The sequence below is a fragment of the Geotrypetes seraphini genome, chromosome 11, assembly GCF_902459505.1.
Source record: "Geotrypetes seraphini chromosome 11, aGeoSer1.1, whole genome shotgun sequence".
Classification (NCBI taxonomy): Eukaryota; Metazoa; Chordata; class Amphibia; order Gymnophiona; family Dermophiidae; genus Geotrypetes; species Geotrypetes seraphini.
Genome location: NC_047094.1, coordinates 50,849,388 through 50,871,283, shown reverse-complemented (window position 1 = coordinate 50,871,283; position 21,896 = coordinate 50,849,388). Strand labels below are relative to the sequence as shown.

General features: G+C 46.1%; 1 protein-coding gene across 4 annotated transcripts in view; it reads left to right on the top strand.

The window, feature by feature from the left end:
* The window catches only part of CRAMP1 (cramped chromatin regulator homolog 1), a 318,902-nt gene that overhangs the window by 33,824 nt on the left and 263,182 nt on the right, over positions 1 to 21,896 (top strand). For all 4 annotated transcript variants that reach the window (XM_033963157.1, XM_033963155.1, XM_033963154.1 and 1 more), the window contains exon 3: positions 7,742 to 7,941. In XM_033963157.1, the coding sequence (XP_033819048.1) occupies positions 7,742 to 7,941 (200 nt within the window). The remainder of the gene's footprint in view (positions 1 to 7,741; positions 7,942 to 21,896) is intronic.

Here is a 21,896-nt window from a genome sequence, read left to right as displayed (position 1 = left end):
GCCTCGACCAAGGCGGGTGGGTCGTCCTCGGCCCCGCCTCGGGCTCCGCCCGCGCACGCCCCGAGGGAACACTCGAGACCGAGGTCGCCCTCCAGGGAGCATGCCCCGGATTCGGACCTCCCGACTTTCGTCGGGATCCCGGCCTTCCAGGACCTCCTAAGAGCACTCATTTCATCGGAGCTGTCGGGGGCCCTGGAACAGCTGCAACGGGCTTCGACCCCGGCGGCTGTTGCCTCGGTGGCCTCGGCCTCGGCGGCCTCGGCCTCGGGTACCGGGGCTCCCTCGACCTCGGAGACCGGGGCCCCTTCGACCTCGGTCTCGGCTGTCGAGGCTCCGCCCGCCTCGACCTCGGTCTTACCATCGACCTCGGGGGACCCGCCGGAGCGTAGCGTGCGGCCCCGGGACAGGATGCGTCGGGTGCGCCGCCTTTCCTCGTCGTCTTCCTCGAGGTCCTCCCGGGGGTCTTCGCCCTCGACTCGGACTCGGTCGAGGCGCCGGCCGAGGAAGCCGAAGCGCTCACGGGGTTCTCCTCGGGGGCGCGGTCGGTCTTCCCCGATCGGGGGCGAGGCGTTGCGGGTGTCGGAGTTGCGCATAGACAATCCGAAGCTTCTCCGCTCCCCGGCACGAGGGGTGTCCCGTTCTTCCTCGCCGAGGAAGCGGGAGGGGGCTCTCGTCCCCCGGACCCCGGGGTCCTCGCCCCGGGCCTCGTCGAGGCGGACTCATTCTCCTACCCCCTCGAGGCCTCGTATTATTCACACGAGGCCTCCCCTGTGTCCTCGGCGAGAAAGTCGAGATCTCCTTCTCCGCCCGCTAGGCCGTCCTCATTTTCGGTATTTGTGCAGGACATGGCCAAGGCTCTCGGGTTGGATCTCTCGGTGGGATCCCAATATTCCAAGGAGTTCCTTGAGGAGCAGGACCTTCCAACTCCGCCTAGGGAAGCTCCTCGGCTCCCATACAATAGGGTCCTCCTGCAGACTTGGTTAAAAAATTTGTCAAACCCTCTTACAGTCACGTCAGTCCCGTCCAAGATGGAAGGCAAATACAGGACGGTGCCGGCTAAGGGGTTCGACAAGGCGCAGCTCTCTCACCAGTCTTTGCTGGTGGAGTCTGCCCTTAAGAAGTCACAGCCCTCCCGGGTTTCTGCGGCGGTTCCACCTGGTAGGGAGGGGCGGACCCTCGACAAGTTTGGCCGTCGCCTTTATTCCAACTCCCTGATGGCCACCAGGGTGCTAAATTATGCCTTCACTTTTTCCTCCTATCTACGGGGTATGGTGAAGGACCTCCCTCAGTTTCGTGACTCCCTTCCGGACTCCCAGAAGGCTGGTTTTGATAAATTCATGTCCAACCTGTCTCAACTGCGGTTGTACCTGTTTCATGCCTTGTACGACGCATTTGAGCTGGTTTCGAGGGTGTCGGCCTTCGCGGTGGCCATGCGCCGTCTGGCCTGGCTTCGCACCCTCGACATGGACCCAAACCTGCAGGACCGACTTGCAGATTTGCCTTGTGTGGGGTCCGAATTGTTCGACGAGTCATTAGAGGCGGCGACCAAGAGGTTGTCTGAGCAGGAGCGCTCGTTGGCTTCCTTGGTCCGGCCCAAGCCTAGACCTCCGCCGCAGAAACCCTTCCGTCCTCCCCCGAGGCGGTACCCCCAAAAATCTACCCCGGCTTTTGCTAGACCGCCGCCTAGACGACAGGCTCAGAGGGGCAGAGGGGGACAAACGCAAGCCCCGGCGCAGGGCCCTTCCAAGCCCGCGCCTTCTTTTTGACGGCCTGAGCGGATGGGGCAGGTTCCCCTCCGCGACTGCTCAGGAATCCCTTCCTATAGGGGGGCGCCTTCGGTCCTTTTATCCAGCCTGGACCGAAATAACATCAGACGCCTGGGTGCTCCGGACCGTCTCCGAGGGCTACTCTCTCAACTTGTTGTCTGCGCCACCGGATATGCCTCCGGGACCTTCCACTTGCAATCGGGGCCAGCTTCCCATCCTGTTGGCCGAGGCCCGGGCCCTGTTGAAGCTTCGAGCGGTCGAACCGGTTCCCGCAGATCAGCGGGGGACCGGGTTTTACTCCCGCTACTTTCTGGTCCCGAAAAAGACCGGGGACCTACGCCCTATTCTGGACCTCAGGAAGCTCAACAAATTCCTGGTCCGGGAGAAGTTTCGAATGTTGTCTCTCCCGGTTCTATACCCTCTCTTGGAGGAGGGGGACTGGATGTGCTCCCTCGACCTGCAGGAGGCATATACTCACGTTCCGGTGCATCCTGCCTTCAGGAAGTTTTTGAGGTTCCAGGTGGGAGACTTGCACCTTCAGTACAGGGTCCTGCCCTTCGGCCTGGCCTCGTCCCTTCGAGTCTTCACGAAGTGCATGGTCGTGGTCGCGGCGGCCCTGAGAACTCGTGGGCTTCAGGTTTTCCCCTACCTGGACGATTGGCTGATCAAAAGCACGACCAGGGAGGGGGTTATCTCAGCGACCCGACAGTCTATAGCCTTCCTTCAACGACTGGGATTCGAGGTGAATTTTCCCAAGTCGCAGTTACAGCCGGCCCAGTCCCTTCAATTTATAGGCGCAGTGCTGGACACTGTGCACCGACGTGCGTACCTCCCGCAGCCTCGTTTGGCGGCCTTGGTTCGGCTGGGGCGGTTGGTTTCGCAGCTTCAGGTGGTATCGGCTCAGCGCATGATGATGCTTCTGGGCCACATGGCATCGACGGTCCACGTCACCCCGTTTGCCAGACTGCACCTGAGAATCTCTCAGTGGACCCTGGCCTCCCAGTGGCGTCAGGATTGCGATCCGGTGTCTCGTCTCATTACGGTCACTCCTTCTTTGAAAAGATCGCTCCGTTGGTGGACCGACTCTTCCAATTTGTCCGGGGGGTTGCTGTTTCTGGCCCCTCCCTTTCGCAAGGTCCTGACCACGGACTCTTCGGAGTATGCGTGGGGGGCCCATCTGGATGGACTACGGACCCAGGGTCTGTGGTCGTCGGAGGACCGTCGCTGTCACATCAATGTGCTGGAACTTCGAGCCATTTATATGGCGGTTCGGGCGTTCGACCACCTCCTTCGCGATCAGGTAGTCCTGGTTCGCACAGACAACCAGGTAGCGATGTATTATGTCAACAAGCAAGGTGGGACGGGCTCTTGGCCCCTCTGCAGGGAGGCACTTCGCCTTTGGGAGTGGGCAATCTCCCGAAACATCTTCCTACAGGCGGTCTATATCCAGGGAGACCAAAACTGCTTGGCAGACAAGCTCAGTCGGCTTCTTCAGCCGCACGAGTGGTCTCTCCACTCCAGAGTCCTGCGCGAGGTCTTCGACCGCTGGGGGACTCCGCAAGTGGATCTGTTTGCCTCCTCGGAGACTCGCAAACTACCCCTATATTGTTCACGGATGTACTCCCCGGACCGTCTGGAGGCGGATGCCTTCCTTCTGGATTGGGGGGGGAGGTTCCTCTATGCGTTTCCTCCTTTTCCCTTGATCATGAGGACGTTGGTGCGTCTCAAGTCATCCACGGCCACGATGATTCTCATTGCGCCTCGATGGCCTCGTCAGCATTGGTTCTCCCTGCTTCTTCAACTCAGTGTCAGGGAACCTCTGCTTCTGCCTGTGTTTCCCTCTCTGCTATCTCAGAGTCGGGGTTCGCTGTTGCATCCCAATCTTCAGTCCTTGCACCTGACTGCTTGGTTCCTTTCCCCTTCACTTCGATCCAGGTTTCTCAGTCAGTGAGGGATGTTTTAGAAGCCTCGCGCAAGGTCTCGACCAGGCTTTGTTATTCCCAAAAGTGGACCAGATTTTCGTCTTGGTGTTCCTCGCGTCATCTGACTCCTGATTCGGTCCCGGTGTCTTCGGTTTTAGACTACTTGTTGCATTTGTCTAATTCAGGCCTGAAGACGACATCTGTCCGGGTACATCTCAGTGCCATTTCAGCTTATCACCGGCACTTGGATGGTCGTGCTCTTTCGCTTCACCCTATGGTGCAACGGTTCATGAAGGGGCTAATCAATGTTTGTCCCCCTCTGAAGCCTCCTCCTATTGTTTGGGATTTGAATGTTGTCCTGGCTCAACTGATGAAACCTCCCTTTGAGCCTATGGACGTATCTCTTCTCAAATTCCTTACTTGGAAGGTGGTTTTTCTGATTGCTCTCACATCGGCTCGAAGAGTTAGTGAGTTGCAAGCTTTGGTTGCGGATCCACCTTTCACGGTGTTCCATCATGACAAGGTGGTTTTGCGCACACATCCGAAATTTTTGCCAAAGATTGTATCGGATTTCCACTTGAATCAGTCCATTGTCCTTCCTGTGTTTTTTCCTAAGCCCCACTCCCATCCTGGCGAGACGGCGCTCCATTCTCTTGACTGTAAGAGGGCGTTGGCATTTTATCTCCAACGTACCAAGTCTCATCGGAAGGTTCCTCAATTGTTTTTGTCCTTTGATCCTAATCGTCTAGGACATCCGGTTTCCAAGCGCACCTTGTCCAACTGGTTGGCTGCTTGCATTTCTTTTTGCTACGCTCAGGCTGGTCTCCCGCTCTCGGGGCGTGTCACGGGGCATAAGGTCCGAGCGATGGCAGCTTCGGTTGCTTTCCTCCGATCTACTCCTATGGAGGACATTTGTAAAGCTGCCACTTGGTCTTCGGTTCATACGTTCACCTCCCACTATTGCCTGGACACTTTGTCCAGAAGCGATGGCCGGTTTGGCCAGTCGGTGTTACGTAATCTGTTTTCATAAATTGCCATCCTCCCACCTGCCCTTTTTTGGTTGGCTTGGAGGTCACCCACATGTGAGAATATCATGCCTGCTTGTCCTGGGATAAAGCACAGTTACTTACCGTAACAGGTGTTATCCAGGGACAGCAGGCATATATTCTCACAACCCACCCGCCTCCCCGGGGATGGCTTCTTTGCTAGTGATGGAACTGAGGACCACGAGGTGGAACGCGCCCTCTAGTGGGCGAGGAAGCAGGCACATGCGTGGTGCAGTGTGCAAACTTGAAACTTCTAGCAAGTTTGCTTGAAAAGCTGTCCGCGCTGGGGCTCCGTAGATGACGTCACCCACATGTGAGAATATATGCCTGCTGTCCCTGGATAACACCTGTTACGGTAAGTAACTGTGCTATGTGGGTAGGAGAGGGCAAAGGGGGTGGTGTGGGTAAAGAAACTATAAAATAAACCCACCAGAATGTTTGAAAAAAAACAAACAAACACCTAATTGGGCAGGCTGAATTGAATCGAAAAAATGATTTAATAGGTGTATTGAATCAAATTGAAAAATTTTTTTTTTCCTTAATTGGCCAGCTTTAATCGCAATATCTTTCCCAGGACGGTTTACATTCAAAGGGAGCAAAATTCTTTGGCGGACAAACTCGGACGCATTCTTCAGCCTCACAAATAGACTCTGAATTCAGCAGCTCTCCGTTCCATTTTTTTCTCATTGGGGGATTCCTCAAGTAGATCTGTTTGCATCTCCCCATAATCACAGGCTACCCCAATTTTGCTCCAAGCTTTATTCTCCTCATCACCTAGAGGCAGACGCTTTTCTCCTGGATTGAATGACCAAGTTTCTTTATGTGTTTCCACCCATTGCTCTTGTTCTCATAACGCTTGTCAAGCTCAAACAGAAGTCGGCCACCATGATTCTGATAGCTCCTCAGTGGCCCAGATAACCATGGTTGTCCTTTCTATTTTAACTCGGTATCAAGGAGCCAACACCTCTGCCGATTTTTTTTTTTTTTTTTCCCCCCCATCTCTTTTCATGCAGAGTCATGGTTCTCTTCTACATTCCAACCTTCACCTGACAGCTTAATCTTTCTTGGGCTGAGCTCTGCTGATCTACACCTGACAGCTTGGTCTCTCTCGGGCTGAGCTCTGCTGATCTTCACCTTTCTCAGACTGTCAGACTTATCTTAGAAGCTTCCAGAAAACTAGCCACTCAGCAGTGTTATCAGCAAAAGTGGACACATTTTTCTGCTTGGTGTCTTCTTCATTACCAGGATCCGAAATCCATCTCTTGTTTCCTTTAATTTTGGATTATCTCCTTCATTTGTCTAAATCTGGGCTCAAATCCACTTCTATTAGAGTCCATCTCAGTGCTAATTTATTTTATTTATTTAATTATTTAAATACTACATATATCCTAAGTGGTTTACATTCAGGTACTTTATCATATTTCACTGTCTCGGTGGGCTCAAACTCTATCTAGTGTACTTGGGGCAATGAGGTGATTAAGTGACTTGCCCAGGGTCACAAGGAGCAGTGAGGGATTTGAACCCACAGCCACAGGGTACTGAAGCTGTAGCTCTAACCCCTGCGCCACACTCTCCCACTTCCATCTCTGTCCTCCCACTATCATTGCCTTTCATCAACCAGTAGATGGTAAACCTCACTGCTCATCCTCTGATCTCCAGATTCATGAAAGGACTTTTCAATGTCAGACCACCTTCTTAAGGGATCTCAATGTGGTTCTTGCCAAATTAATGAAGCCTCCATTTTGAACCAATGTCTACGGCTCATCTCAAGTATCTTACTTGGAAAGTTGTTTTCTAATCTCTCTCACTTCTGCCAGAAGAGTGAGTAAACTTCAAGTATTAGTGGCGGATCCACCATTTACAGTGTTCCACCATGATAAGGTTGTGCTTCGCACCCTTCCAAAGTTCTTACCGAAGGTCGTCACTGAATTTCATCTCAATCAATCGATTGTGCTTTTAGTATTTTTTCCCAAGCCTCATTCTCATCCTGGGGAAACGGCTCTTCATACTCCTGAGCTGCAAATAAGCATTTGCTTACTATTTGCGAAGGACTAAATCACATAGATCATCTCCCCAGCTTTTTCTCTCTTGATCCTAACAAGTTGGGACATCCTGTATCCAAGAGAACGATTTCCAGTTGGTTGGCTGCTTGCATCTCGTTCTGTTATGCTCAGGCTGCGATGCAACTGGACAGTCAAGTCACAGATCATAAAGTTCGAGCTATGGCAGCTTCAGTAGCTTTTCTCCTATTGATGAAATATGCAAAGCTGCTACTTGGTATCGGTTCATACTTTCATCTCTAATTATTGCCTGGAAACTTTTTCCAGACGGGATGGGCACTTCGGCCAAACAGTGTTACAATTTTTATTTTTTTTCCTAAAACAAGGCCAACTCTCCCACCATCCCATTCTGGTTAGCTTGGAGGTTCTCCTCATGTGAGAATATGCTGCTTCTTGTCTTGGGATAAAGCACAATTACTTACCGTAACAGGTGTTATCCATGAACAGCAGGCAGATATTCTCACAATCCACCCACCACCCCTGGTTGACTTCTTGGCTGGCTTATTGAACCGAGAAGCTGCACACCTATGTCGGGCAGGAAGGCACTTACGCATGCATGGTGCGGTCAGTTGCGAACTTTCTAAAGTTCTTAAAGTGCCAGTGCACTTTTGCAGCTGTCTGTACTGGGGGCTCCGTGGATGATGTCACCAATGTGTGAATATCTGCCTGCTGTCCCTGGATAACACCTGTTAACTCTAACTGTGCTTTCTTAATTTTTTCATCCAATGCCTTTTGCTTAGTCCAGGGGGTTAATAAAAGAAGAGAACAAATTGAAATAAAAGGTGACTGTGGGTTTCAATCTAGTTTCTGAATTCTGTGTGAAAAGACTTAGACTATGTAGAACTGGGTTATAGAAATCTAAATACTACATTTAATTGTATACAATCTTTCTATTTCCCTATGATCTTTGTAACTTTATTGATTAACTTATTTTTACTTTTTCAAAGGGACAGATAATGGAGGCCCATCGTCTAGCTGTTTGTCAGGAATTCCTGCTAGTAGCCTTGCAGGGAGTTCCAAATCAGCTTCCCGGAATTTGGTCTCCTCAACTGGAGAGAAGGAAGAAGGGAACAAGAAGAAGGTCAGGCGGCAGTGGGAGTCATGGAGTACAGAGGATAAGAACACCTTTTTTGAGGGGCTTTATGAGGTGTGTGTGAGAAGAATATTGGCCATTATTGCCTTCTTGTGCCTAATATGGTTTTGTTCGCAAAAGGCTCTCATTATCTTTAGGTTCAAGTGGACTGTATTTTTTAATCCGTCACATTGTTTGGGTATCCATATATAGATATAGCCCTTAAAAAAAATCTACTCATGTTCATAATTTGGGATTGTGTTAAAACAGATTTATAAATCCACTCTTAAACTGTCAACTTGTTTTTCCACTGAATTTGTTGATGGAACTTTGCAAACAATTACATTAAGTAGTAGTACTAATATGTTGATAAATATTACAAATTTGGCTACTGTTTAAAACCACAAATTTAGCAATAAACTAACGCTATCTGATATCTTGCTTTGGAGCATGCTTTCTTTGGAGAATTCCTTTCTCCTTTCATTCTCTGAAAGGAATGTGTTTTGAAAATGCATACACTTCTGTTTCTGCATCTTTCTTCCTCTACCCTCCCTCCCCTGGGCCCTGGAATGCTCACTTGTCCTCTGTCCCATTGCATGTGTCAGCCTAATGTGGCTCTATGTTGTGCAAATAAATAAGTGGTCACACTTTTTTAGAAATATAAAATGACTCAAAACTTATCTTCGTAAGTGTAATAAGTTGTGAAGCTAAGTCGGAACACCCAACGATGGCCAGCGTTTCACATAATGCTGCCTCAGGGTGTGACCTCTGATTGTGAGCTTTCAGAATGGGGTACGCAAAAACGTGTATCCTTACACGAAAAAGATGTGACCACTTGTTATTTATTTGCACAACATAGAGCCACATTAAGCTCCACGGGAGGTTCACCGCCTGAACACCTTAAGCCACAGTTGTGGCGGTGGGAGGGCTTTGTCCGAGCTTTTCCTCCCAGTGGGGCCTGGCTTAACTCGTGTTATAGTTTTTTCCACCTTCTACACGATCCATGTGAATGTGTTTTATATAGACTATTATTGGATTTTTCACTATTTCTGAGTCACTGGTACCCATTGCATGTGTCAGACCATTGAAACCTAATATCAAATGAGCTTTCCAGCTGTGGCACCCTGTGATTTCATATTTGTTTTTCCTGTGATTATATTTTGCTGGCAACCAGAAAGAGTAGACATGTCGAAGTACTGTCATTTTTTTCCTTTCAATTATCTGCTTCTGCTAAATAGAATAAATCTTTCTACTTATAAGCTTCTCTTCTCACTCCGAGTCAAGGCCTAGGTTAGTAGAATTGCCTGTCCAGCTATGATTGCAATTCAGTGCTGGAGGAGCCTTGATTATGCTTCTAAGTTGAAGTGAGGCAATTACTGGCTGGGCACAGGTTTGGATGCTTTCTTGGTTATATGCAAAATTTTAAAAATACAGATTAGCTGGATCTTGGATGTTGGTGCACTTTTCTGAACAGACATTTTACCCTTTGTCTACTACTACAAGAAAGGGAAAAGAGAAATTTCTATTCCTGAGAATGGTCTCTGAGATTATTTGCTTACTCAGTTTTGGGAATCTTTCTGCATGCATGTTGAATGCATTGTCAACTTAGTTGTTGAATAACTGAGTTTGCCTCATCTTCTAGAGGCAATCCATTGTTGCACACAAGTTCTGGCCTGCTTTTGAAAACCATAGATGTAAATTAAAAATGTTTCCCTTTCATTGTTAAAGGGCTATATATATAGGAGAGAAATGCTTAAAAAACATATTTCTCCAAGGAGAACTGAGCCTAGCATTGTAGGTGCTCTTCAGGGTTCTTCCAGAAGCTTTTAGAAGGCAACCCTTTGTGCAAGTGTGTGTCTTCCTGTCTGTTGATATAGTTGTGTGATCTGTTCAGTTTTTCTGCGGAGCAGTGAAGACATTTCCTCTTTCTCCTCGAGCATTTTATGGCGCTTTCTTCTCTACTGCCTTTAAGTTCTTCCTTCTTGCATTGTAAGTGGTTCATGTGATGCCAGTCCTCTCTTTAGCCCCTTATTTCATTTGTTAGGGGGTTTTATTTGGCACTTCTAAGTTCCTTTCTTTTCCGTAGCTCATTTGGTCCCCCTTAGTCCCTGAGCACCCGGTTGATCTGCTTTCATTTTGCCTTAGCTTTTTTTTTGGGTTTTTTTTCCTGACATGTTCAAGAATAATATCTGTGTGATTTTTTGTTTTATTGGTATTTGAAAATTGTGCAACAAAGAAAAATAACCAAGTAGAACCACTTGTACTGAAATTACATGATGGGAATGATGATAATAATAATAATAAAAAAGGCAGCGAACGGTACTGGGGTTTAAGAAAGGATTGGACAATTTCCTGCTGGAAAAGGGGATAGAGGGGTATAGATAAAAGATTACTGCACAGGTCCTGGACCTGATGGGCCGCCGCGTGAGCGGACTGCTGGGCGCGATGGACCTCAGGTCTGACCCAGCGGAGGCATTTCTTATGTTCTTATGTTCTTATAAAGAATTAAAAAGGAAAAATAAGATAATCATTCACTATAGAAACATAGAAATATGACAGCAGATAAAGACCAAATGGCCCATCCATTGTGCCCCTCCACAGCGTCTACTATCTCCTCTTCTCCCTATCTTGAATTCAGATATAGTCTTTGTCTCCACCACCTTCACCGGGAGAATATTCCACACATTTACAGCCTTTTCTGTAAAGAAGTATTTTCTTACTTTACTCCTGAGCCTATCACCTCCTAACTTCCATCCTATGCCCTCTCCTTCTGGAGTTTTCCTTTATTTGAAAAAGATTTGCTTCCTGTACTTTAACACCATGGAGAAACTTAAACATATCTATCATATCCCTTCTCTCTTGTTTTTCTTCCAGAGAATACATATTAAGTTCTCTAAGTCTGTCGTCATGTGATTTAAGACAAAGACCACTAACCAGTTTTGTTAAAGCCCTCTGGACTGACTTCATCCTATTTATATCTTTTTGAAGGTATGGTCTCCAAAATTGCACACAATATTCAAAATGGGGCCTCACCAGAGACTTTTATACAATGGCATTATCACCTCTCTATTCCTACTGGCCATTCTTCTTATGCACCCAAGCATCTTTTCCTGGCTTTGACCATCCCCTTTTCTCCCTTTTTTGCCACCCTGAGATCATCAGATACAATCACCCCCAAGTCCTGCTCTTCTGTGCACATAAGTTCTTTGCCTCCTATGCTATACTGTTCTCCTGGATTTTTGCAGCCCCAGTGCGTGAGCCTGCATTTTGATTTTTTTTAGCATTAAATCTTAGTTGCCAATTTCTGGACCATTCCTCAAGCTTTACTAGATCCCTCCTCCTGTTATCCACACCATCCGGAGTATCTACTCTATTGCAGAGTTTGGTATCCTCCACAAAAAGACAAACTTTACCAGACCTTCTACAATACCTTCACAAAGATGTTAAAAAGACCTAGCCCAAGGACAGACGCTGTGGCACTCCACTAACAACTTTCTTTTCCATGGAGCAAACTGTTTACCACTACCCTTTGTCTCCTTCCTCTTAACCAGTTTTTAATCCATTCCGTCACTTTAGGTCCCATACTAAAGGGCACTCAACTATTAGCCCAAGTGCATGACCCTGCATTTTTTTAGCATGAAATCTTAGTTGCCAATTAACGACCATTTTTCAAGCTTCACCAGATCCTGCCTCATGTTATCCATATGCTCCGTGGTATCCTATTACAGAGCTTGGTACCATTCACAAAGAGACAAACTGTCAGACAAGTTACCTATACTCATGTGCCCATTATGCTGAACATCTCTGGCTTAAATCCCATGTCCACACGGACTTCATACACTTAAAATTCATTCTGACATCATTCCAGTCTGCCCTCTTGCTGGCCAAACAAGAATAGTACAGTATATCCTCGACTAAACTCCCTACTAAAAGCACCCTTGCCACATAACCCCCATTCAATTTCTCCACAGACAATGGCAAAGTTCTTCTACAATAAGATTCAGAAGAATCACCTTGAGCTCTCAACCAGGTTGCTTCCCTTTCCCTTCATCTGCCCCTTCTACTAACCTTCCCTCAACACCTGCCACCTTCTTCACTTTCTCTGAGATCACTGAAGAGGAAACCACACATCTTCTCTCATCCTCCAAACCCACTATCTGCTCCTCGGATCCAATTCCCACTCTCCTACTCTGTGCTATTACATTAGTGATTTCTATTCTGCTGTTACCTTACGGTTCAAGGCAGATTACACAAGAATTGTCATGATGTTACAAAATACATTCGGTGGATTACAAGAGAATTGTCAAGATACTAGTAAATGTCTAATGAGTGCTTTGAATATTTTTGATTTGCTATATTGATGGTATTTTGGGTGAAGTAGGGGGGGCTGGTTCTGTTATAAAGGTTTAATGTACTTTTTGAAGAGTAGGGTTTTTGTTTCTTTTTTGAAGGTTTTGTAGTCTGTGGTCGAGTAAAGCAGATTTGTGAGTTGTCTGGTGGGAGGGGATGTGCACAGATGGATCAAGCACTGGCTGTCGGGTAGACTGCAGAGGGTTGGAGTAAAGGGTCAATATTCTGACTGGCGGGGAGTCACGAGCGGTGTGTCACAGGGATCGGTGCTGGGGCCTTTACTCTTTAACATATTCATCAATGACCTGGAAAAGGAGGCAAAGTGTGAGGTTATAAAATTCGCAGACGATACCAAAATGTGCGGCAGAGTTAGGACCAGGGAGGAGTGTGAGGACCTACAAAGGGACCTGGACAAGCTGGAAGACTGGGCAAACAAATGGCAAATGCGCTTCAATGTGGACAAATGCAAGGTCATGCATATAGGGAAAAAGAACCCGTTGTTCAGCTACAAATTAGGGGGGGTATTGTTGGGAGACAGCAGACTCGAGAGAGACTTGGGTGTGCTGGTGGATGCATCACTGAAGCCATCTGCACAGTGCGCAGCAGCCTCGAAAAAAGCCAACAGGATGCTGGGCATCATAAAGAAGGGCATAACAACCAGAACACGGGAAGTCATCATGCCATTGTATCGAGCGATGGTGCGTCCACATCTGGAATACTGCGTTCAGTATTGGTCGCCGCACCTCAAGAAGGACATGGCGGTACTTGAGAGAGTCCAAAGGAGAACAACAAAAATGGTAAAAGGGCTGGAACACTGCTCATACGCCGAGAGGCTGGATAGGCTGGGGCTCTTCTCTCTGGAGAAAAGGAGACTCGGGGGAGATATGATAGAGACCTTCAAGATCATGAGGGGCATAGAGAGGGTGGATAGGGACAGATTCTTCAGACTGAAGGGGACAGCAAATACGAGGGGGCATTCTGAGAAACTGAAGGGAGACAGGTTCAAAACAAATGCAAGGAAGTTTTTTTTCACCCAAAGGGTCGTGGACACTTGGAATGCGCTACCGGAGGAAGTGATCAGGCAGAGTACGGTACAGGGATTCAAGCAGGGATTGGATGGATTCCTGAGGGATAGAGGGATCGTGGGGTACTGAGTAAACCAACCTGGTCGTGCATGTGCAAGACCGGAGGGCTAGGACTTCGATAGGAGGGCAGAACTTAAATGGGAAACCAAGGTGGCAGGGGAGCCCCTTCTGATGATTCAGACAGGCCTTGACCTGTTTTTGGCCACCGCGGGAGCGGACTGCTGGGCAGAATGGACCTGTGGTCTGACCCGGCAGAGGCACTGCTTATGTTCTTATGTCTGTCCTGTTTTGCTGCTCTGGTGGCTAGTAGGTTGTCGTACATTCTTCTTCGTTTGACATTTTTGGTAGGTGGATGTGTGAATAGTGTGTGGGTTCTCCTGTATCTGGTTGAGGTAATTTGAGTTAGTCAATTGTTCTAGTAGGTTGGGCTGTCTCCGTTTATAGCTTTAAATAGTAGGCAATGGAATTTGAAGTGTACTCTTGCTTGTATTGGGAGCCAGTGTGAGTCGTGGTATGCTTCTGTGATGTGATCGTATTTTTTCAGCGAGTAGATGGAGTCTTAGGGCTGTGTTTTGTATTGTTTGTAATTGTTTTATCATGGTTTCTGGGCAGGGGAGATATAGTATATTGCAGTAGTCTATTAAGCCTAGGATTAGAGATTTGTACTGAAAGTTGGAATTGTTTTCTGTCAAAGAATTTTCGGACTTGTCTTAGGTTTCTCATAGTTGCGAATTATATGTTTATTATTTTGTTGATTTGTGGTTGCATGGTACAGCCTCTGTCAATTAGTATTCCAAGAAGTTGGAGTATGAGATCGAGTTTATTACTATGTTTGTTAAGGTAGGGGTTTTGCTGTTTTCTAGGAGGATGAAGTTTGTTTTGTCCGGGTTAAGTTTTAGTTTGTACTCTGTCATCCATGTTGCTACTGTTTCAAGTGTTTTGTGTATTGTGCCTATCATGGTGGGCTACGGTTGGTCGAAGGGGAGGAGAATGATGATGTCATCTGCATAGCTGTAGGAGGTTAGGCCATGTTTGTCTACGTAGAAGCTGAGGGAAGCAATGTATAGTTTGAAGAGTGTGGGAGATAGAGGTGATCCTTGGAGTACGCCGCAGGGATTGGACCATGGTTCTGATTTTTCTTTATTTATTTTAACTCTGTATGTTCTAGTACCTTGCCTGAGATTCCTATAGAGTCTAGTGTTTGTAGAAGGATGTTGTGGTCTACCAGGTCAAAAGCTGCTGAGAGGTCTAGTTGTATGAGCATCATTTTCTTATCCTAGAACATAAGAACATAAGAACATAAGAACTGCCATCTCCGGATCAGACCCATGGTCCATCGAGTCCGGCGATCCGCACACGCGGAGGCCCAGTCAGGTATACACCTGATGTAGTTTTAGTCACCCATATCCCTCTATGCCTCTCATAAGGAGATGTGTATCTAATTTGCCTTTGAATCCCAGCACAGTGGATTCCTTAATAACCTCCTTTGGGAGAGCATTCCAGGCGTCTACCACTCGCTGCGTAAAACAGTACTTCCTGACATTTGTCCTGGACCTGTCCCCCCTTAGCTTCAAACCATGTCCTCTTGTCCGTGTCGCGTTGGACAATGTAAATAATTTATTTTCCTGCTCTATTTTATCGATGCCTTTCAGCATTTTGAACGTCTCGATCATGTCCCCTCGCAGCCTCCTCTTCTCAAGGGAGAACAGTCCCAGTTTCTTGAGTCGTTCCTCATATTCCAAGTTCTCCATACCTCTTATTAACTTCGTTGCTCGTCTCTGCACCCTCTCCAACAGTTTTATATCCTTCTTTAGGTTGGGAGACCAATGTTGGACACAGTATTCCAAGTGTGGTCTGACCATTGCTCTATAAAGCGGCATTATGACTTTCTCCGATCTACTCGTGATTCCTTTCTTTATCATGCCTAACATTCTGTTTGCTTTCTTTGCCGCTGCCGCGCATTGTGCCGACGGCTTCAGGGTCCTATCTATCAGTACACCCAGGTCCTTTTCTTGTTCGCTCTTACCCAGAGTTGCGCCTGACATTCTATACTCGTATTCCTTATTTTTACTACCTAAATGCATTACTTTGCATTTCTCCACGTTGAACTTCATCTGCCATTGCTCTGCCCATTTCTCTAACTGATACAAGTCGCTTTGGAGTTCCTCGCTATCCTCCTGCGATCTGATTGCCCGGCATAGCTTTGTGTCGTCTGCAAACTTAATGATCTCACTGGATATTCCGTCTTCCAGGTCATTGATATAAATATTAAATAGGATTGGCCCAAGCACTGAGCCCTGGGGCACACCACTAGTCACTTTCTCCCAGTCTGAGAACTTCCCATTTATGCCCACTCTCTGCTTTCTGTTTTCCAACCATTTGCCTATCCACCTTTGTATATCTCCCTCTATTCCATGGCTTTGTAGTTTCCTGAGAAGCCTTTCATGTGGAACTTTGTCGAATGCTTTCTGGAAGTCCAAATATATTATGTCCACCGGCATTCCACTATCAATTTGCTTGTTCACGGTCTCGAAAAATTGAAGTAAATTCGTTAAACATGATTTCCCTTTCCTGAACCCATGTTGACTGGGTTTCATCAAGTCGTGTGTATCTAGGTGCTGGACTATGCTATCCTTGATCAGTGCTTCAATCATCTTTCCAGGGACAGACGTAAGACTCACAGGTCTGTAGTTGCCCGGTTGCCTCCGCTGGATCAGACCAAAGGTCCATCGTGCCCAGCAGTCCGCTCCTGCGGCAGCCCATCAGGTCCATGACCTATAAGTTGATCATTTGCCTAAAACCCTTCAGTCCCCTTTATCCTTCTATCTATACCTTTTCATAATCCTATCTCTACCTCTATCTGTATCCTCAATCCCCGTATCCTTCAGGAATTTATCCAATCCTTCTTTGAAACCCTGTAGTGTACTCTGTCCTATCACAACCTCCAGAAGCGCATTCCAGGTTCCCACCACCCTCTGAGTGAAAAAGAATTTCCTAGCATTGGTTCTAAACCTGTCCCCTTTCAATTTCTCTGAGTGATCCCTTGTTCTTGTGGTTCACAATAGGCTGAATAATCTGTCCCTCTCCACCTTCTCTATGCCCTTCTTAAGTCTCTATCATGTCTCCTCTCAGTCTCCGCTTCTCCAGGGAGAAGAGCCCCAGCCATTCTAACCTGTCTGCGTATGAAAGGTTTGCATACCTTTTATCATTTTTGTCGCTCTTCTCTGAATCCTCAAGTATCGTCATGTCCTTCTTAATACTACAGATGCGAATGCACCATCGCACGATACAATGGCATGATGACTTCCTTCGTTCTGGTTGTAATACCCTTCTTAATAATACCCAACATTTTGTTTGCTTTCTTCGAGGCTGCTGCGCATTGTGCTGTTGGCTTCATTGTTATTGTTATTCATCATTGTAACCTGTTATATACTTGCTTCTTTGTTTTGTAATTCTCCTGGAAATGTAATTTGTAATCCGCTTAGAACGGCAAGGCACAGGCGGAATAGAAATCACTAATGTAATGTAATTGTATCCACCAGCACACCCAAGTCTTTTTCAAGGTTGCTTTCCCCTAGTACTAATCCCCCCTTTTTGTAGCTGAACATTGGGTTCTTTTTCCCTATATGCATGACCTTGCATTTCTCTACATTGAAGTTCATCTGCCATTTATTCACCCACTCCTCCAGTTTGTTCAGGTCCCTTTGTAGGTCTTCACATTCCTCCGCGGTTCTAACCCTGCTACAGAGTTTAGTGTCATCCGCAAATTTTATAACTTCACACTTCATCCATGTTTCTAGGTCATTAATAAATACGTTGAACAGCAGCAGTCCGAGTACTGACCCCTGCGGAACACCGCTCGTGACCCTCCTCCAGTCCGAGTAGTGGCCTTTCACTCCAACCCTTTGCTTTCTGCCTGCCAACCAGTGTTTATCCCATCTGTATACGTCCCCTTCCACCCTGTGGTTCCACAGCTTCCTAAGTAGCCGCTCATGGGGTACCTTGTCAAAGGCTTTTTGGAAGTTGAGATAAATGATGTCTATGGGTTCCCCTTTGTCCATTTGGTTGTTTATCCCTTCAAAGAAGTGCAGTAAGTTCGTTTGGCATGATCTTCCTTTGCAGAAGCCATGTTGGCTTGTTTTCATTAGTCCATTCTTTTCTATGTGCTCACAGATGCTGTCTTTTATCAGTGCTTCTACCATCTTGCCTGGAACTGAAGTCAAGCTTACCAGCCTATAGTTCCCCGGGTTACCTCTCGATCCCTTTTTAAAGATAGGTGTAACATTTGATATTTTCCAGTCCTCCGGGATCTCCCCAGTTTTCAAGGATAGTTTGCAAACTCGTTGGAGTATTTCCGCTATTTCGTTTCTTAGTTCTTTTAATACCCTTGGGTGGTTTCTGTTCGGGTCTGGCGATTTGTCGCTTTTCAATCTATCTATCTGTTGGAGGACATCCTCATAGCTTACCTCTATTTTTGACAGTTTTTCTTCTTGGCCTCCATTTAAGATCTCTTTGGGTTCTGGTACAGTGGATGTGTCCTCGCTTGTGAAGACTGACGAGAAGAACTTGTTTAGCCTGTCAGCTACCTCTTTTTCCTCCTTTACCACTCCCTTTCTGTCTCAATCATCTAATGGTCCTACTTCCTCCCTCGCCGGTTGCTTCCCTTTATTGTATCTGAAGAACGATTTGAAATTTCTTGCTTCCCCGGCCAGTCTCTCCTCGTATTCACTTTCTGCTCTTATAACCACTCGTTGACATTCTTTTTGGTGTTTCCTGTGTTCCTTCCAGTTTTCCCCGGTTTGTTCCTTTTTCCATTTTCGGAATGATTTTTTCTTTTCTCCTATCGCTTTCTTCACTTCATTGATTATCCATACCGGGTCTTTTGTTAGATTTTTTTTTTTTTTCACCCTTTTCTAAACCTGGGTATGTACAGATTTTGTGCTTCTTGCACCGTGTCCTTGAATAGGGACCAGGCTTTCTCCATGGTCTCTGTTTTTCTCGAGCTGATTCTGAGTTTCTTTCTCACCATTGCATCGTAGTTCCCTTTCTTGAAGTTGAGCGTTGTCGCTGTGGTTCTCTTCACTTTTGATGTTCCTACTTCTAATTTGTACTGGATCATGTTGTGATCGCTGTTTCCTAGTGGTCCTACTACTTACACTTCCTTTGCTGGTCCCCCTAGCCCGTTGAGGATTAAGTCGAGAGTTGCATTCCCTCTCGTTGGTTCCTTGACGAGCTGTTCCATGAAGCAGTCCCTCACAGCCTCTAGGAATTCTGTTTCCCTCGCGCAGTTGGAGTTTCCAATACTCCAGTCTTTCCTGGGGTAGTTAAAGTCCCCATTACCATCACGTTTCCGTTTTTGCATTCCCGCCTCAATTCTGCTTCCAGTTCTTTGTCGTTTGCTTCTGTTTGTCCAGGTGGACGATTTCTTTCTGGTAATTTAACCCATAATGATTCCAATCCTTCCGCCTTTGTTGCCGTATCCACTCTGGTCGAGTGAATGGTGTCCTTTATATATAGTGCTATTCCTCCTCCCTTCTTGTGAGTCCTGTCTCTTCTATAGAGTTTGTATCCTGGCAGTACTATGTCCCATTTGTTTTCCTCATTCCACCATGTTTCCGTGATTCCAATGATGTCTAGGTCCTCTTTTTTGGCTATGACTTCCAGTTCCCTCATTTGGTTCCTTCATAGGACCCATTATTGCATTTAACCTGAGTGAATGTAACGTGAAAGAATAGAGGTGGGACCTATGACATTAGTGCGCATAAGCGGATTGTGTGCTTATCAGAAGTGCAAATATCCGAAGTTTACATCCATTGAATTTAATGTAAAAAAACCCCAGGACTATGGTGGTAGGGTGCGGATAACTGGAACGTGCATTTATCCGACGTGCACTTAGGTGGAGTCGACTGTATCTTATAAATCTGTCAAATATTGTATAAAGATTTTTGGGAGGTGATCTTAAGGATATTTAAGAAAAGTAGAAGATCTACATTTGTTTTCTAAAGCATCCTCTTTAGCTCTTAAGATACCATTTTCCTTTATCAAGGCAGATCAATATTTTGCAAAACATCTATGTTCAACTCTTTTTTTTTTTTATTGAGCACATAAATAACAAGTATATACTCTGCAACAAATAGTTAACATATAGAAAAGCCATAGCAAAACAGTAAAGGCAAATACAAAGGCTCAAACATTTTGAATAACCACCCCACCCATTGACCCCACCCAACCTGCCCCTGCAAGAATACAATCAATAAGGTAAAGAAAAGGGGGGGAAAGGGGGGGGAGTGCCAACAGTACAATTGTTCGTATAACAATGATAACCATGAAGTCAGTGTCATTAGGAATTCAAAATCCAACTTCTCACAGCAAGAGAAAAGGAATGCCAAAAGTACCCTAAGTGCGCAGGAAGCACTTTCCAGGAGTGAAGTCCAGGTCAAGAATTTGAGTGCACTCCATTTTTAGAAGAATAATCTTGTGCAAGGGCCATTGTTGGATGGAGGGGCCCTGTAGAGTCAGCCATTGAAGAAGAATGACCTTCTTTCCCATAAGGACCGCAGGTTTAAGAAAAGCTGGGTATCCAGAGGGAGTAGGAGATTGCAAAGAGAACACATCGAACAAAATCTGAGGCTCCAGCTTCACACCACACTTCCAAAGAATGATAGGGCTTTGAGCAGAGAATCCCAAAAGCTCTGAACCAAAGGACAAAGCCAAAACATATGTCCTAACGTGGCTTACCGACATCCACACTTGAAACAGCAAGATGTCTGAGCCACACCAAATATATGTGCTTGCCCGGAGGAAATATGTAACCTAAGAGCAAATTTGTATTGAATCTCCCAGCAGGACACATTGACAATCACTCTACTGATAGCACGAAAAAGTGTCTTGAAGGTGGCCTCCGAGAGAGAAATATTGAGATCTGATTGCCATGCAGCTGTGATAAGTTAATTTTGAAGAAGAATCTTGTAGTACTCTGTGATGATAAAATAAAGGAATATTATGTGTCCGCAGAGTAAAAAGAAAAGCTAATTCCTCTTGAACATTCTCCATCAAATCTGTCCACAACAAGCTAGCAATGTAATGCTTAAGTTGCAAGTACGGAAAAATATCATTGGAGGTGAGAGAGTAGGTGCTTTGTAAGTCTTCAAACGATTTCATTCTGTCCTCCTCAGTAAGAACATGAAAAAGGTACCGAATACTCTTCTCCTCCCAACGCAAAAAAAGCAGGCAAAGAGGAGCCCACAGAGAATTGAGGATTGTTGGAAAAATGAGTCCTGGTGGAAAAATGATGTCATCTAGATAGCCATCTCCCGGCATCAACAGCCGAGGGAAGTATGTGGGAGAGAGAACAGCAGGAGGCCGGAGTCCTAAAGCATGAAGATAGCAGCTGAAATGCTTATTGCCCAATAAAGACAGCTCAAATCATGTTGCAGTAAAGTCCCAATGATCCACAGTGAAAACAATCCACCAATGAAAACAAAAACTGTGGATATAGATGTTCTGGAGATAATTTATTAAACACTGACATATAAAACCATGAAAATTCAATTAAAAAAGTACAATGCTAAAAAATATGGTGATAAAAATCCACACGGACCCTACACGGTCTGAGTTTCGGCGAACACACCTTCCTCAGGGGTCCAATGGTTTGCAAACTCACATATAAAGAATTGGACTGAAAACAGTCTATTGTCTTTAAACGTGTGAGCAAAGAACACCACAGACAAGCTGAAGTAGCAAAAAAATGCATTGTAGGCATCTTTAAAAAGAAAACCTTTCATACGCAGACAGGTTGGGAAGGCTGGGGCTCTTCTCCCTTGAAAAGAGGAGACTCAGAGGAGGCATGATAGAGACTTTCAAGATCATGAAGGGCATAGAGAGGGTGGAAAGGGACAGATTCTTCAGATTATTGGGAACCACAAGCATAAGGGGGCACTCACAGAAGCTGAAAGGGGAAAATTTTAGAACCAATGCTAGGAAGTTCTTTTTTACATAGAAGATGGTGGACACCTGGAATGCGCTTCCGGAGGTTGTGATAGGACAGAGTACACTACGGGGGTTCAAGGAAGGATTGGATAAATTCCTGAACGATAGGGGGATTGAAGGATACAGATAGAAGTAGAGATAGATTTTAGACAGAGTATGGATAGAAGGATAAAAGGGATTAGAGAAGGATCACATTACAGGTCATGGGCCTGTTGGGCCGCCGCGGTTGCGGACTGCTGGGCACGATGGACCTCGGGTCTGACCCAACGGAGGCAACTTCTTATGTTCTTATATTCTTAAGATCACAATCTCCAACAAAAACTGTCAATGAAACTTAAAAGATACAGATCAAAAAGGCAGAAAAAAGTCAAGGGTTCTGAGAGTGGTTCACTGATAATAGACAACCTGTAAGAATTAACACAAATGTGAATTATTAAGATTACTTAAATTTGTAAGTGAAAGGGGGTATCCTCAGCATGAGAGATCAGCGAAAGGAGAAAATCTCCAGCGCTTTACACAACTGAGCAAAGGTGAACAAACCTCTGCCTGCACACCATCATAGGATACCTCCCGTGTGCTAACAAAAATAGTGAAAATACCTCAGTG